The sequence below is a fragment of the Petaurus breviceps genome, unplaced genomic scaffold (genome assembly GCF_028583685.1).
Source record: "Petaurus breviceps papuanus isolate PSGF00001 unplaced genomic scaffold, PetGlider_PUasm1.0 90977, whole genome shotgun sequence".
NCBI lineage: Eukaryota > Metazoa > Chordata > Mammalia > Diprotodontia > Petauridae > Petaurus > Petaurus breviceps.
The window spans coordinates 25,518,344-25,535,089 of record NW_027187391.1 but is presented as its reverse complement, the minus strand read 5'-3'; the positions used below and the strand labels follow the sequence as shown (position 1 = coordinate 25,535,089).

The window sequence follows — 16,746 nt, the reverse complement described above, 5'->3', positions numbered from 1 at the left end:
ATTGCTATTACACAAAGGTTGTGTACAAGGTTGTTAATACAGTAAAAAGAAGAATAATTATAAAAAAAAACTATCAAGTAGTAGTATAAATACTCAATTGTTAAATAATATGCAGGGTGCCCCAAAAGTTTAAAATTATGTGAAGACTTATGATATCCCCTCTATATTCTATGTCATCAGTATAATTACATAACTAAAACATATAGGTTCTTCTCCTTTTCTCCTTAATCATCTTTGCCATTAGACTTAGTAGTGGTCAAATAGATCTAGATGGGTCCAAGGGTTTAGGCCAGTGGTGGGGAACCTGCAGCTTCAAGGTCACATGTACCTTCTAGGTCCTCAAGTATAGCCCTTTGATTGAATCCAAACTTTACAGAACAAATTTCCTTAATAAAAGGATTTGTTCTGTGAAACTTGGACTCAGTCAAAAGGCCACACCTAAGGACCTAGAAGGCCACATGTTGTCTTGAGGTCACAGGTTCTCTACCCCTGTTATAGGCAGTTTTAATAACTTTTTGGGTATAAGCTCAGATTGTTCTCCAAATTTGTTGAATTAGTTCACAATTCCACCAACAATAAATTAGTGTCCCAATTTTTCCACATCCCTTCCAACATTTGTTGCTTTCCCCTTCAACCATTTTAGCCAATTTGATAGGTATAAAATTATATTTTAAAGCTGTTTTAATTTGCATTCCTTTAATCAGTAATTACCTAGAGCACTTTTTATATGACTTTAAATAGTTTTGATTTCTTCATCTGAAAACTGTTCATATCCTTTGACCATTTATCAATATTTGTAGCAACTCTCTTGTGGTGTCAAAGAACTGGATATTGCAGGGATGCCCATCAATTGGGGAATGAACAAGTTGCAGTATATGATTGTGATGAAATACTACTGTTCTATAAGAAAATATTACCTCAAAGAACAGATAGAGTTGCATGAAATAAAGAAGAGTAAAATGAGCAGAACCAAGAAAACATTGTATACAGTAACCACAATATTATTTTAAGAACAACTTTGAGTGACTAAGTCATTTTGACTATTATAAATATTTAAATTAACTACAAAGGACATATGAAGGAAGATGTGGTCTGTGTCCAGAGAAAGAACTGATAAATACAAATATGTATACAATGATATGCATGTATGTGTGTATACATATTTGTGTCTAATAATAGCGATCTCAAGGTTGGGGGGGAGAAAAGAAAGAAAAAAGAAATTTACAGGACTGATTTTTATATATTTAAAAAGAATAGCAAGTTGTACATAATAGACTTTCAAGTTTCATGTGCAATCATCTTTTTACTATACTGTGTTATGAAAATGCTGGTTTTTTATGTAAATTAAAAATAAAACAAATAAAAATTAAAAAAATAACATAACCATACAATTTATTTATTTATTTATTGTACACTCTGTAATTCTTAATCTTTTGCATTTTTTCTTGGAACAATAACTACCCACTATCCTCAGGAGAGCACTGTTTTTATAGCACCTTGAAATTTTTAAAGCACTTTAAACACATTATTTTATTTCAAGCCCAAAGCAATCCTAAAAAATGATACTATATGTATCCTAATCAATATTTTGCAGAGGAAGAAAATTCAAAATAGTTAAGTGACTTGGCAAATGTTAGAGGTAAGATTTGAACCTAACTCTTCCTAACTTTCAGTCTATCATAAAATCCATTTTGTAATATCTCTCAACATTTTAAGCTAGTTTCAGACAATGTTTTAAATACTAAGAATGTTTATAAAAAGACTTGTATCCTTTCAATATACTCACTATCAATATAGAAAAATATAACAGTTCTATAGAGCAATGAGACTGATTTTAATAAAGCTTCTGAAAATCAGTTTCATGACATTATGGGTACATGTTGCATATTTTGGCTTAGGTCACTATTCTGTGACTTTTTGCTTCATGGTTTATTTATTTGGTTTAAGAGAAGAAAGTTTGGGAATATGTTATTTTATGATTCTTATGGCATTTTATAGGATTTTCTGTCTTGAGAGACCTATATTCAGCAAATGACTGAGGGAAAAAATAGCAATGTGAATCTTACCAGAAGCTTCCTTCTTTGTTGATTTTGCTGTAACAAAGAATAATGAGCTCATGTTTAATTAGAACTTGAAGTAAACAAGTAGTGAAATTGAAAAATTAAAACATTTCAAATATTTACCTGGTTCCACATGTTTGTCTTTCTTTTCCTGTTCTGAAAAAAAAAGTTTATATTGATTACAGTGCAAAGTTTTCTCTCAAATTAATTTATTCTACATATCTGTTTTTACAGAAAGATACACGTATCTGTTTACAATGGATTAATACAAAAAATAACAATTATATGAAAGGACTTGCTCACATAATATAGATAGTTCTTCTCTGATTTCTTTCTACTCATCTATTCCATGAAAATTTCTTCACAAAACAAAGCCACTCAATTATTTCAAACAGTAAACACTTAGAATTTGAAATACCCATAAAAGTACTAATGAAGGGCATCCCTGAGGTTTGGAAGTAACCATGGGTTCTAAAAGGCTGTATGAATGAAAACAGCATCTGAAAGGTTCTCCACGTGCTGTGAAGGCTTCAAATTGACCCCAGTGAAAGAATGTACCTGAAGTCTGAAGACCAGCTTAGGTAAAGGTAATGGCAAGCAAACAAGTACTTAGCACCTTGTTCCAGTTGAGCCTTGTCCATGATTATAGCAAGTCTTTGTTAAGAAACAGAACTTGTGAAACCCACAGGAACAGGAAAGACATAAGAGATGGGTAGAGCAGGGAGGAGCTAATGAGCACACAAGCACAAGCTGGGAGAGAGCAAAACTGAGAAGGGAACTCTTGTGGTGGCTAGCTCTCTTTTTGTCTATTCTATCTGTGTTGTTTTGTGTTTTTAATACTTTGTACAGAAGCCCTGTGATTTTACTGGAAACTCTGAAAGAGGATTCTCTTGTTGTCTGCTTATAGAAGTCCTGGAGGAGGGTTTCAGAGGTCCTGGAACTATACTGACAATTTGTGTTAAGTTCTCAGATCTTGTTTGTGGGTCTGTGTTGAGTTCTCAGACCTTGTTTGTGGGATGATGGTGCTTGCAGTGTGTGTGAATGATTTTTTGGCTCTGTTAAGCTTTGTCTTCCCAGAAATAGAAACTGCAAAGGACCTGAAGTGGACTGGATGCTGTGAGCTTCAATAATGGAATGGGAGATGGACAAGGAACTGGACGAGTAGCTGGATGAGTTGCTGAGAGATGACTACCTGTGAATCCAGGTGACAGTTGGGTAGATTCAGGCAAGAGCTGGACTCATGGAAGAGGAACCATGGAAACTGGGAGCCAGCCTCGGGCCAAGATAAAAAGATCTGTCCTTGAGTACTTAGTGCTGATTGAGAAGATCATGATTTACTCTGGTCTAGGGGTGGGAGAACTTTGTACTTTGTACCTTGTACCCCTTAAGGATGATTGAGTTAAAAATGATTGGAAACTAATCTCCAATCAAGAGTAAAGAAGACTTTTTGACTGAGATTAAGATAGTGTGACCTAGTTGACCTTTGTATTTTGTGTCCCTTAAGGAGGACTGCTCTTTAAGAACTATTGAGTTAAGGACTTACTGAATATTTTTTGTTTAAAACTATGTGACCACTTTAGCGATAAGTTGTTATGTCATATCATTGTGAATGCTGTACTTTGGTATCTGTGAATGTTTTGCCTTAGCTTATTGCTGAATAGAGAGTTCACTATACCATGTGGTCAGAACCTTACAGCTATCCATAGCAGCAGTCCTCTGGAGAGCTGCTTGTGCTTGGCTTTACACTAAATATTAATATTGCTTGAAGAAATACCTAAAATGTTGGATCTGCTAGATCCTGGATTTTTAAAAGCATAACAGTCTAGAATTGTTGGTCAAATTGAGTAACATGAAATATAGTAGGGATAAATGTAAAGTACTATAACTTCAGATATATTGGATTAGCAAAGCATAGGTAGACAACAGTTTCTGTTCCAGCTTAAGGTTAAGTCAATAGGATGGCATAGTCACCAAAAAGAGTCAATGCTCTCCTTGACTGCATTCAAGAGAATCATAGTGTCTTGAAAGATCAATTGGGATACTGTCTTGAATTCTGAGCATCATATTTTAGGAAAACCATAGATAAGCTAAAATGTGATTAGGATGTTGCTAAGATTGGAAACCATGTTACATGTGGACTAGTTTAAGAGTTAGAGAAGAGTTGACTTAGGGGAATTGGATAGCTATCTGTAAATATTTGAAATGCTGTCATGTCAAAGAGAACTTGGGCTTGTTTTACTTAGCACCCAAAGGCAAAAATAGGAGCAAATGAAGAGTTTAAGAAAAACAGATTTAGCCTCTATGTGTGGAAATGCTTCTTAAGAATTAAAGGTATCCAAAGTTGTATGAACTACCTTGGAAAGTAGCAGGTTCTCCTTTGGGGAGGCAGAGGCTAGACAACCTTTTGTTGGGGTTATTGAAAAAAGGGGGAAGTTTAGATCTGGGCTAGAAAGTATAGGTTAGACAGGTTGGATTCAGAAATCTATTTCTTAGAGTGTGAAATTCTATGAGTAGCCCACTACCAGAAGGTAGACCATTAGGCCATTAGTTCTTTGGCCACTTCAACCTATGAAGCAATGAAAAATACAGCTACCCTATGTTCTTTGTGGCAATAAGGCAATAGAAAAAGACTGCTGGAATTGTAGTGCTATAAAAGACATTTGAGAGTCCCTTGGATTGCAGGGAGACAAAATCAGTCAATACTTACAGAAATTAATTCAAGCTATTCACTGGAAGGTCAAATACTGAAGCTGAAGCTTAAATACTTTGACCATAAAATGAGAAGATGGCACTTATTGGGGGAAAAAAATCATTCTGATGATGAGAAAGATTGAAGGCAAAAGGAAAGGGAATGGAAAAAGGATGAGATAGATATATAGTGTCAGGAGATTATGAACATGAACTTGGACAGACTTCGGGAGATAGTAAAGAATAGAAGGTCCTGGTGCACCATGACCTGGTGGGTCATGATGAGCTGGACATGATTAAATGACTGAACAACAGCAGTAGTTGTTAGGGGTCATAGAGTTTTAAGACTATATATGTATTAATTTAGTTCTTGGTATTCAAAATTTAAGACTTTTTTTTACAATGACAAATTAATAGTCTGATGTGGTAACAAAAACACATCAATACTGGCATTCTTACTATAAAGATGCAAAGAAGTTGTTGCAGAATAGGAAGGTACTTCACAGATTCATCTTAGAGATATGAATAAAGCAGTTATTTGAGTTTGTTTTCATGTGTGCTCAAAACAATTGTCAAGAAAAATTGTATCATGAAATTAAATTGATCATCTTGCCTTGAAGTAGTAGTAATAAGCATATATATATACATACATGTGTGTATATATAACATACATATATGTAACCTAGTATAAAGAAAATAGTATTTGCACTTATATCAGTCATATAGTCCAACTCTGTCATTTTAGAGATGGGGAAACTGAAGCTAAGAGAGGATAAGGGATTTGCCCAACGTCACAAAGGTTCACAGGCTATCAAGAAAAAAACCAGAATTCAGCTCAGATTACAAAGTCAAGTTAACAAGAATTTTCAGCACTTTCTTTATGACAGGAACATTCTAAGTGCACAAAGAAAGGCAAAAGAGTCAGTCTCCACATTTAAGGCATTTATATTCTAATGAGGAAACTACAGGAAAATACAATTAGGTAAATACAAGATACATAGAGTAAATAGAAGGCATTCAGAGAGGGGAAGGTCATATGACTTCAAGTTTATCATTCTAGTTAGCTAGGTCACACAGTGAATAGACTGCTGGGCCTGGAGTCTGAAGACCTGAGTTCAAGTCCAGAACCATACACTTGCTAGCAAGTCATCTAACCTGTCTTCTTCATTTTTCTCATCTGTAAAATGGAGATAAAAATAGTATCTGCCTCTTAGGATTTTTGTACAATCAAATGAGATAATAATAGTAAAGCATTCTGCACAGTATCTGGCATAAATATTTCTTTCTCCCCTTCTTTCCACTAAACCATGCTGTCTTCCATTGAAAAAACAGAGAAATCTTATGAACAACTTGACAAAAATAGCCAAAACAACTCAACTTTTATCTTCATACTTGGAAACTATAATGCAAAGGAGGGAAATTGGGGAGAGTGGTGAAAAATATGTTGGAAAATATGGTTCAGAGTTAAGATGCTAAAGTTCTCAAAGGATTGCTTATCATCTGCTCAGAAAATTCATGATGGTTCACTTCAAGCAGAAAGTTAGAAGATACTGGGCAGAGCACATGCTAAATATCAGAAAAGCTAAAATTAAACATTAAAGAAAGTTGAAAACTTCCTAATGATGTAGGAATCATTTCAGAATCCATTGACAGTGTGCAATCTGACCATAGTAGAAATGAATGAATCAATGAATGCTACATTTATCAAGTGCTTACTATTTGCAAAACATTTTGTGAGTATTGATGATCCAAATAACAAGACAGCCCTTGCTCTCAAGGAAGGTCTTGAATATTTCCATATTCCAGTGAGGAACACAGCATATCTGTAGTAGATGGAATAGTCTCATGGTCTTTAGGGTACAGCCATTAGGTGGCACAGTGGATAGGGTGTTGGGCCTGGAGTTAGGAAGATTCATCTTCCTGAGTTCAAATCTGGTCTCTGATACTTAACAGCTATATGACCTAGACAAGTCACTTAACCCTCTCTGCCTGAGTTCCTCATCTGTAAAATGAGGTGGAGAAGGAAATGCAAATCACTCCAGTATCTTTGCCAAGAAAACCCCAAAAGGCGTCCTGAAGAGTTGGACATGACTGAAACAATCTAACAACTAGACAAAAACACCAACAACAAGGCAAAAATCAAAAGAACTGGAAAAGAATCATGAATGCTATTAATAAAAAAAAGACAACCTACCAAGCACCTGCTGAGAATATGCTTATTTCATCTTCTATATAAAAATTTTATGAAAACAATGCATCCATGTATCAAAGATATTAATGATTAAAATAAGATAAAGTAATAGACACTTAAAATAGCAAACTACATTTATGTGGTCTAAAAAATAGATTAAGTTGCACAGACAATACAACCTCCCCATATATTTATTATTTATTCAAAAGTGATTTCCTAGAACAAAACATATAAATGTTTTTATAAAAAATTAAATGTTGCTATCAACACATTTCTTTAAAATGCATTTTGTGGCCAAGGAAAAGAAAAAGAAAATTTTAATATACTATGCAGTTGCTTAAAAAAATAACGACTTAAAGATAGTAGATTAAGTAGAAGATCTCTTATGCTGGACAACCACTTCAGGTGAAAATAGTCTATAACTTTCCATGCTCAGCATTTATATTTGAGGAAAATACATCACTCAGGCAAATTTAAACCAGTTAAGAGTTGAGGGAGTTAAAAAAAAAGAAAAATCACTCATATTTGGTTTCCAGTACAGGGGCTCCTCATGGAATCCTTTTTGGAAGTCTTCTTTTTGAGCATCTTCTGTTACTTTCATATGAAACAAGATGGCACTCCTTTCTTAGTTATTAAGCAGGAAGTTACTACGAAGAGCTATTGGTCTGGTAATTTGTTTTATAAAGTTAATTATCTATATTATCATATTCTTCTTTCACACTGAAAACTTTTGAACACCTTAAAATCAATTTAAGAGGAATACCATAACGAATAAATTAAATTAAATTGAAGCATCGTTTTTCAAAAATACTTGAATAAACTCTTAAAATTATAATTTCAAATGTACATTTTATTACAATGATTAAGTGTGAATTGTGTGCCAGGCACAGTGTTAAGTGCTTTACATTTTTCATCTCATTTGATCTAGTCCACCCATTCTTCCATAGCATCAAAATAATACAGTAGTACATTGCTTTCCCTCCCTACTTGTTTAAGTCTTCTTTCTTGATTTTCATAGCTGGATCTTCATCTAAGTCATGTCCATTAATCATGGATGTTTTCTAAGGATCTGATCTTGGTCCTCTTTTTTTCTCCCTGTACATCATCTCACTTTGTGTTCTCATTAGTTGCCATGAATTCATTTATTATCTCTATGCCAAACATTTTCAGATCAATTTATCTAGTCTTGACTTCAAGCTTCAGATCTCCAATGTCCTATTGGAGATCTCAAAATAGATGTCTCATAGATATCTTATACTCTATAAGTTTAAAACTGAACTCATTATTTTTATTTTCCTGTCTACTTACTTTCATATAAATGTTAAAGGCATGACCATCCTGCCAGTCACCCAAACTCATAATTTAGACATTATCCTGGGTCCCACCCTCTCACTAACTCCATATATCCAATCTGTTGCAAAGTCTTGTGATTTCTCCTTTCCTGCAGGAATTATAGGGATCCCCAAACCTTATATCATTTGTTTTATTACCCTTTCAACACAGTTTTTCATTTCATTCTTGCTACACTCAAATGGCATCCTCAGAATTTCATATCAAGTGCTGAAGAATATTTTGGCAAACAGCAATATAAACTATTTCTGTGATTAGTCAAGTACAAGCACTACCACTCCAAGCCTATTAGGGAGCCATTGTATAAGCAAAACAAAGCAAAATAAAAATAATGCAGGCAATATCTTTTAGCACATTGCAAAAGAAAGAAACAAAGACTGCATGCTATGTGGGGTTTGTTAGAGGACACATTGTATCAAATTGTCCTTTTGAATGACAATAAATGTGCTTTTCATTTTTTCCCTTCAATTTAATAAGACTTTTATTGGCAGGTTATCAAACCCCCTTTTAGAAAAAGCAAAAAACAACAACAAAGCCCTTCCTGAAAATATGAATTAAGAAACATCATACTGAGTAGGGGTTAATCTATTATTGACGATTGGCCACCATCCTAATAAAATGCAGGTAAGAAAACCCTGAGGCAAGAAAACCACTTTCCTTTTTAAGTCAAAGAGATTCAGCAGGTGAACAGAAGGTAACTTGGAGAGTAATAGCTGTTATTCTCTGGCCATCATTTTATCAAAAACTTTAGTTCTTAAGGATGTGGTTATAAGAGCGATGATTGCTTGTGAAGTTACATTTATATATTAAGCATGCAGGCTTCCCTAAAGTGTATCTAGGAGCCACTGTATTATTTCCAGGGAACAATAAATTCCACAGGCAGCAGGAATGCAAAAGTTGTTGATGTTCAGTAGATTCTTTAGAAACAGCAATTTTTCAGATTGCAGATTGTCGCCTATCTTCCCTCAGAGTTGGTAGTCTATGCATGTAAAAACATGTGGATATTCTTTGGCACTTAGGCACAGACCCATACATAAATACATGGATGAATAAATCTATTCTCCTTCATAGCTAGATTGCTCCCCCTGCCTGATTCAGACAGTAATTACATTATTCTCTTCATTTGAGATAACAAGGCAATTTCACTCTAAAGAACTACAATATTATACAGTTCTAATAGTTTTTCTGCAGGAAAAAAAAAGATAATTATGAAGAAGAGAGCTTATATTTTCAGCTAGACGTTTGTAGAATAAGTGATGACATGAAAAATACATTACTGGAGGTAAGCTTGGCTTGCTAAAATTATATTTGTAGTCATGAACAGTAAGATTAAAAAAAAGTCCTACATATTTATAGTACTTTTCTTCTGAGGGTGAAATAACTAGAAAGAGGCATTGCACAAAAGATCAAAGTCCACACTGAGTGGTTGACCATTTAGAGATTGATTTAAGACTATGCATTTAAAAGACAAAGGATTTTGCTTAAAATTGTTAATCCAATGCAATGATGCAGACAATAGCTACTTACTACACAGGGCTCAGGCCTCCCCCATACAATTCACTTAGGATATACTGTAAGAATGTACATGAAGAGGCTTTTTCAAGAATGATGGGCAAATAACAACAACACAGAGACAGTGCCTTACATATTCTCAGTCAACTTGTGATAAAGTTGAAGGTAGTACTCATAAGGCTTGTGAACAACTAACCTACCTTCTAGAAAACATTTATGTCATCTGTTTTAAAAGAAAAATAACTAGTTTATTAGGAGCAAAGTCTGATAATCCCAAGACATGTATTTTGACTCATTATATCATTGTACCTGATCACAGGTGACCTGGGAAGCCTTACTACTTGATTACATAGGTCTGGGCCAAAGACACTGTAACTTGAGCCCTGAAGTCCATTGATATGGGATTCTCTCCTAATAAGCCTTGCTACCTAGAGTACCTGGTGTTCATCCAAGAAAACCCTACATGGCTTTCACGCTTTCATTCACACAATAAGCAACTAAAATAATTTAGAAGCTGGAAGCTTCAAGAAGGTAACATAGAGCCGCCCAGCCAAAAAGACAGCATTGGCCTGGACAGGGAAGAAAATAGCAGTACAAATGCAGTTTGGCATAAAAGCAATGGCATCATTGTCTTACTTTTTTCCTTGGAGCGCTCTGCTGAAAGAAACATGAAAGTAAAGTGAATAACTACCTCAAAAATCTACTAAAACATGATTAGACCTTAGTTTTCATTCTTTTTTTTCTCTCCTTCTCTTGCTCTTTTCATCTTTCTCTTTCTTCCCCACTCCCCCAATGCCAAGTAATTTTTGTTTGAATAGTAAAATGAAGAAGATCTTACCAATTGTGAGTATTTTAACCTTATGTATTTAGCAAGGGAAAGAAGGTATTTTAAGGTATTGTTGATAATGCCTGTTCAATGTTATTAATTTTTTAAGAAAATATTTTTAATGATTCATATTTTTTATCTCATTTTAAAGTACATATGAAACTATGCATGGACACATGGGAGTATAGATAAATTATGCCAAATAAATGAATATAGTATTCCAGACAATCTTCTGGAAGGCCAATCAACATCTTCTAATACCAAGGGGTTCCATGGGCCTTTACCTTCCTTAATGAAACTTTGTTGTTCCATCATCCAGTTCCAACTGGCTCAGGACACTTATTGTCAGTTGTATGCTGACCTCAAGGTTCCTACCTCTGCCAGAGTTATCCTATAATCTGACTCTACTATTCTTTTGAATAGGACCATCTGCCTTGACATTATGTCCCTAGATTCTCCAGGCCTTGCAATCTGCCATGTTACTTTCTATGCCCGTACTACTCAGCCTTTCCATCTGTTATGAACTGAACATAATCTGTGGTCCGAACATAATCTCTAATCCGTGATCTCTCCCAATTAGAATGTGAGGTCCTAGGGGATGAACAGCAACTTTCTTAATTTTCTATTTATATCCTCAGCATTTAGAATAGTTATTTTATACATAGTGAACACTAATAAATGCTTGTTTCTGATTCCATTCCATAAAAGAGAATTCATAGATAATTCATATTAGTGAATCTCATTTTATGCACATTTTTATTAGTTTGCGCAAAATGAGAATACTTTTAAAAAGTTCAAATAATTGAAAGGTAGCAGAAAGTGGTTTAAAAAATATGACTTGGAATCAGACATGCTTATGTCCAAACATAAATTAATCATATATGGGAAAGTGATTTCACTAATGGGGCAGGGGTGTGCTGGATTCATCTTACAGAGCCCCCCTTCAGTGCTAATTATTAGATTTTCAGTGTGAACATTTACACCTCAGAATAAGTAAATGATACAAATCAAGGATTGGTTTATTGTTCTGTTGATTGTCTAGACATAAGTAAACAATTGCTAAAATGTTAACAAATAATGTTAACAAGTGTTAAAAGAAACAACGATGACCAATTTTAACAAATGTCCACAATGCAGATTAAACTTAAAAGTGTGTCACATGTATTTTTTTAATAGCTGGTGATTAAACACTTTCTTGCACACCACTCTGTGTCTCGGTTTCTACATTTCTAAAATGAGGGAATTGGACAATATAATCCCTAGACTTCCTTTGTTACATTTTTAAAGTTTAATTTATTATATTTGGTTTGCTTAAAATAACATGCCTGGATTATTTTACACTATTTTTCCAAGTATATCTCCAAAACAATAATGTTTTACATTTCTATACTACTTCATAAAACTTTACACTATTATATTGTTAAACTTTTGTGGTATGTTTTATATCCATTACCCCTTTTTGTTCCTGATAACACTATGATGTAGATGACATAGGCATTTTAATTTCCAGTTAAATATGAGGAATCACCATTATCTTCCTCCTCTGTCTCATCATCATTATTATAGCATTTATATGACTCTTTATGGTCTGTAAAATACTTCACAAATATTATCTAATTTTATTCTCACCACAGCTCTGGGACTAGGTGGCACAGTAAATAGAGTGCTGGACCTGGTATGAGGAAGATCTGAGTTCAAATCTAGCCCCAAACACTTACTAGCTGTGTAGCCCTGGGTAAATCATTTAACTTCTATGTTCCCATTTGTAAAATAAAAATAATAACAGTGCTTCTTCACAGGGTTGTTGTGAATCAAATGAGATAATATTTTAAAATGCTTAGCATACTGTCTAACATGTAATAGGTGCTTACTAAGTATATCTCCTTCCCTTTCCCTTCTCCCATTTTACAGATGAGGAAACTGAGGTCATCACTGTACTGTGGCAGTTAGACATTCAGGTTAGGACTTTTGATTCAAATCCAGTAATATTTGCAGTGAATTAATGTTTATGTTATATATTCAAATTTACACATCTTTGATTCCAAATAAAGAATGAGCAAGTTGTCAAAAATCTAATAATGTCCCTTTGCATTAAACACATGAATAGACATTTTAAAAAATTTCCATTCAGATCTGCTCTCTATAGATTAAATAGAACATGTATTCTTAAAGAATACATGCCAATCTTTATTGGTTATATAAACAAATAAATAAATGAAAAAAAGGAATTCTGAAAATCTCTAGATTTCTATTTTTGCCAAACATGCCTAATAGGTAATGTGTAGCTTTTCTACAAACAGTCCAGCCTGGATAAACCCAGTAGGGTCTTAGATTTACCTTAACAAGTTTCCAAAGATAGTAAATGCTTTCTTTTTTTAATCTCTGTCTTCATTAATCACATGGTTTTCTGTCATTACCTTTTAATTTATATTTTCATTTCTTTTGTCTTCACAGATATCTCCATATGTCCACTCCCTTCCCCAATATAATTTTCCCACAATCAGAAAATTGAGTTTATCCATGAGATTTTTTTAACTTTATTGTGTCATGGGCCCCACCAGGATTCTGGAGAAGCCTATGAATCATTTCTCAGAATCATGTTTGTAAATGAATAAAACAAAATACACAGGACTATACAGGAAATCAATATTGAAATACAATTGTTGAAAGCCAATTATCAAAATACTGAAATGAAATCATCAAATTTTTTTTAAGTTCACAGACTTTAACTTAAGAATTTCTTTATTTTCCACATAAGGAAACTAAAGCAAAGATGGTCCAAGTTATTTTTATTTCCCTAATGCCATAAGACTCTTTTTTTTATCATTGAATGTCCCCTAGACTTCACTTTATCTAGTACTAGAAGCATTACTGCTTTCTCCAGGGTAGGCTTTAATATGAGATGAAGTCCTTTGGGTAACCTTTTACAATCTTATCAAATTTAAACCTGCTAAGTAACCTTTGAGATTATCTAGTTCAGGGGTTTTGAAAAGGTTTTTTCTGTTTTGTTTCAGGGTCTCTTTACACTCTCAAAAATTACTGAGGAGCCCCTTTAAAGAACTTTCACTTGTGTGGGTTATATATATGGGGCTGTTCTATCTAGCTCTCAAAAATATAGGACAAACTTTCAAGTTTGTTCTGCAGTACTACCATTTTCTCCATCACCTTTTTTAAGTATAAACAATGACAAGATAATAAAATAAGCTCTGAGTTGTAGCATTTGCCAATTTCTGAAAGTTAAAGGCTCACACTGAAAATTTAATAGCCAGTATAGCACATTGCTGGCAATATCAACCAGTATTTGCCACATTAGAAATGAAAACATCTTATCATTATTATTTATATCATATTATTATGCTTCACATTATTATGAAAATATATATGACTTTGCAGATCCCCTGAAAGGGTCTTGGCAACACCCATAGATCCCAGAATTACACAATGAGAACCATTGATATGGCATAACCTCATTATACAGATGAACAGATTGAGCCCACAGAAGACAAATCACTTGCCAAATGGTCTCACAGGTAGTAATTTAGAGAGTCAGAATCTGAACTTCAAATTCAATGTACTGTCCATTAGAGTAAATGAACATATTAAAAATTCAGATACCCCTGAAAAGAGGAACAAATTAGGCCACTATCCGCATATTGCTTTGATTTGAACTAAAAGGGATATAGGCCAAAAGGGGTTATGGGAAGAAAACATAAACATATTGTACTTTTCTGTCTTGCTCATAGGTAGCACTGTCCCTACCTCTTCCTTTATTTCCTCATCCTTGATATAGACCTTGACCCTAATTGTTTCTACCAGTTATTGCAAGAAAGGAATTTGTGTTTGGATGGTACTTCCACTTATCTTTGAGGATTGGAGAAGGCCTGTGAGCACAACAAAGTTCATATTCAATTTATACGTGGACACATTTCCATAGGAGATAAGAGAAGTACACTTACATTGCCAGAAAAACTTTGGATAATTTACCATGGACCCGTCCAGGAAAGAAAATACTAAATTGCAAAGTGTAAATCTTTACGGATAGGCTCAGGAATAATTTGAACTCAACATTCAGACTAGAAATGCTTCATAGAAATTATCTCCCACTTGAGAAGCATCCAAGAAAGGGTCATAGGGTAATAGAATCACAGATATTTAGAAGTGGAAAGGACCTCAGAGATCATCTATGCTAACCTTGACAATGTTTGTTCCTCCCAGTAATTTATCATTTGTAAAGGAAGACACAACCAAGATGACTTCATTCCTGAACTTTTTTTCCTGTTTAATATTAGCAAAGTCATTTTAGTGGAGAACAATACAGTTGTGCAAGTAATGAAAATGCATGGGCAGTTCCTCAGTATTTAAGCTTTGTTCTCAGAAAAATCAAATACAAAGCACTACCATGGAAAATGGGACCCAGTCATAGGGCATCTAAGTAGCAAAGTGATATGATTTAAAGAACAGCAGCAAAAAGTTCCTGTCTGATCCTACTGGCTTGACATCACACCTGAAATTCTCATGCTCAGTTGATTTTTTAAGGCACTCTGAAAACATCTGTAATTAACTGTGCTAACATGGGGAAAATGATGTTAACACATTACCAAGGATAACTTAACTTGATAAGCCCATAGGAGAGACAATGACCCAGAAAGAAGGAAAAATTGTGCCTTAGAAGTGATAGGTAGTTAATAAATACATGTTGAGTTTAATTGAATTTATATAAGATAGGTTAGCTCTGAAGAGGGGGAGGGTGGAAAGAATAAGAGAAAACATTGATCTAGGTCATCAGTAATCTTTATTGTAGGTGTTTAAACTGATAGATATTTTGGATGTTTTCTTGTAAAAGTGCACATACAATGGTATCCTTTAATTTGAGATGGAAATTTATCTTCATTCTATAGACATAAACCCATATCTCCTAAAACTGCTTATGCAAAAATAACCAAGTTTTCTAATCAAGTGGTGATAAAGCCTTGACTGTTAAGGAGGTATAAGAAACAATGATATCAAAATGGAACAGACATCAGGAGGCTTTTGTTTTCGCAGAAATTTAGATGAATAAAGAGAATCATTGATTCCTGGTTCAGTGTTATAGCATTGATTAATCAGTTTCTACAGTTGAATTTCTCCCTGTTCTGGGAATTTGTCCTCTTCTGGTAAAATATGGGACCTTTTTTTCAAAAACAAAGTGGAGAGAATTTTTAGGAAGCATTTCATAGACTCTTAAGATCCTTCATTTAGGACAGAAAGGGTTAACTGATCCAGCCCCCTTCATCTTACAAACATGAAAACTGAGACTCAGAGAAGTTAGGTGACTCATCCAAAATCACACAGGGATCAAGCAGTAGAACCAGGATTCAGATCCAAGTCTTCTCAATAGAACCAATACTATTTCTACTTCACTTCTCACTGTCTATTGGGTTTCCATAACTAATCCCATACATTTTATAAGCACTAATCCATGTCCCGGGGCAGAGAGGTGGCTCAGTGGATAGAGTGCTGGGCCTGGAGTCAGAAAAATCTAAATTCAAATCTGTCCTCAGACACGTACTAGCTGTGTGACCCTGAGCAAATCACTTAAACATGTTTGCCTCAGTTTCCTCCTCTGCAAAATAAGCTGGAGAAGGTAATGGCAAACTAGTATTTCTTCCAAGAAAACCCCATATGAAGTCACAAGAAGTCAGACGCAACTGAAACAGCTAAACAACAACAATCCACATATTTTATAGAGATGTCCTCTAACAATAAGTGATGGATAAACACTCTTCCATTTCTTGATGTCATTAATTCATGCATTTTCTATGCATTAAATCTAACTGTAAGCTGTTAGAGGACATAGGCTGCGTTTGTATTTCAACAGTGATTGATGAAAACCTTTTTATCTTACGGGCAAACACCAATGGGCAATCTGCATTGTCTTTTTCACTGCTGTCACTTCCTGTCAGTTTTTAGCTCAAATGTAGTTTTGCATAAATGGATATCTTTCTGTATAACTAACAAAACACTGATCATTTCTAGTCTCTTCTATACATTAAACTAAAAGAAGGCAGCAGGGTGACAAATCTTTTCAATTGGGAATCTGTGGAAATGTCAGACTGAACTTTGCTGAGGCAGTGAGAGCC

At 34.3% G+C, this 16,746-nt stretch overlaps 1 protein-coding gene across 36 annotated transcripts in view; it reads right to left on the bottom strand.

Annotated features, from left to right (window-relative positions):
• The window catches only part of TRDN (triadin), a 565,674-nt gene that overhangs the window by 190,466 nt on the left and 358,462 nt on the right, over positions 1–16,746 (bottom strand). For 19 of the 36 annotated variants that reach the window (XM_069076909.1, XM_069076882.1, XM_069076893.1 and 16 more), the window contains 3 exons: positions 10,438–10,458; positions 2,184–2,216; positions 2,067–2,093 (listed from right to left, as the gene is read on the bottom strand). In XM_069076909.1, the coding sequence (XP_068933010.1) occupies positions 2,067–2,093; positions 2,184–2,216; positions 10,438–10,458 (81 nt within the window). The remainder of the gene's footprint in view (positions 1–2,066; positions 2,094–2,183; positions 2,217–10,437; positions 10,459–16,746) is intronic. The other 17 variants (XM_069076885.1, XM_069076896.1, XM_069076918.1 and 14 more) reach the window with 2 other exon arrangements.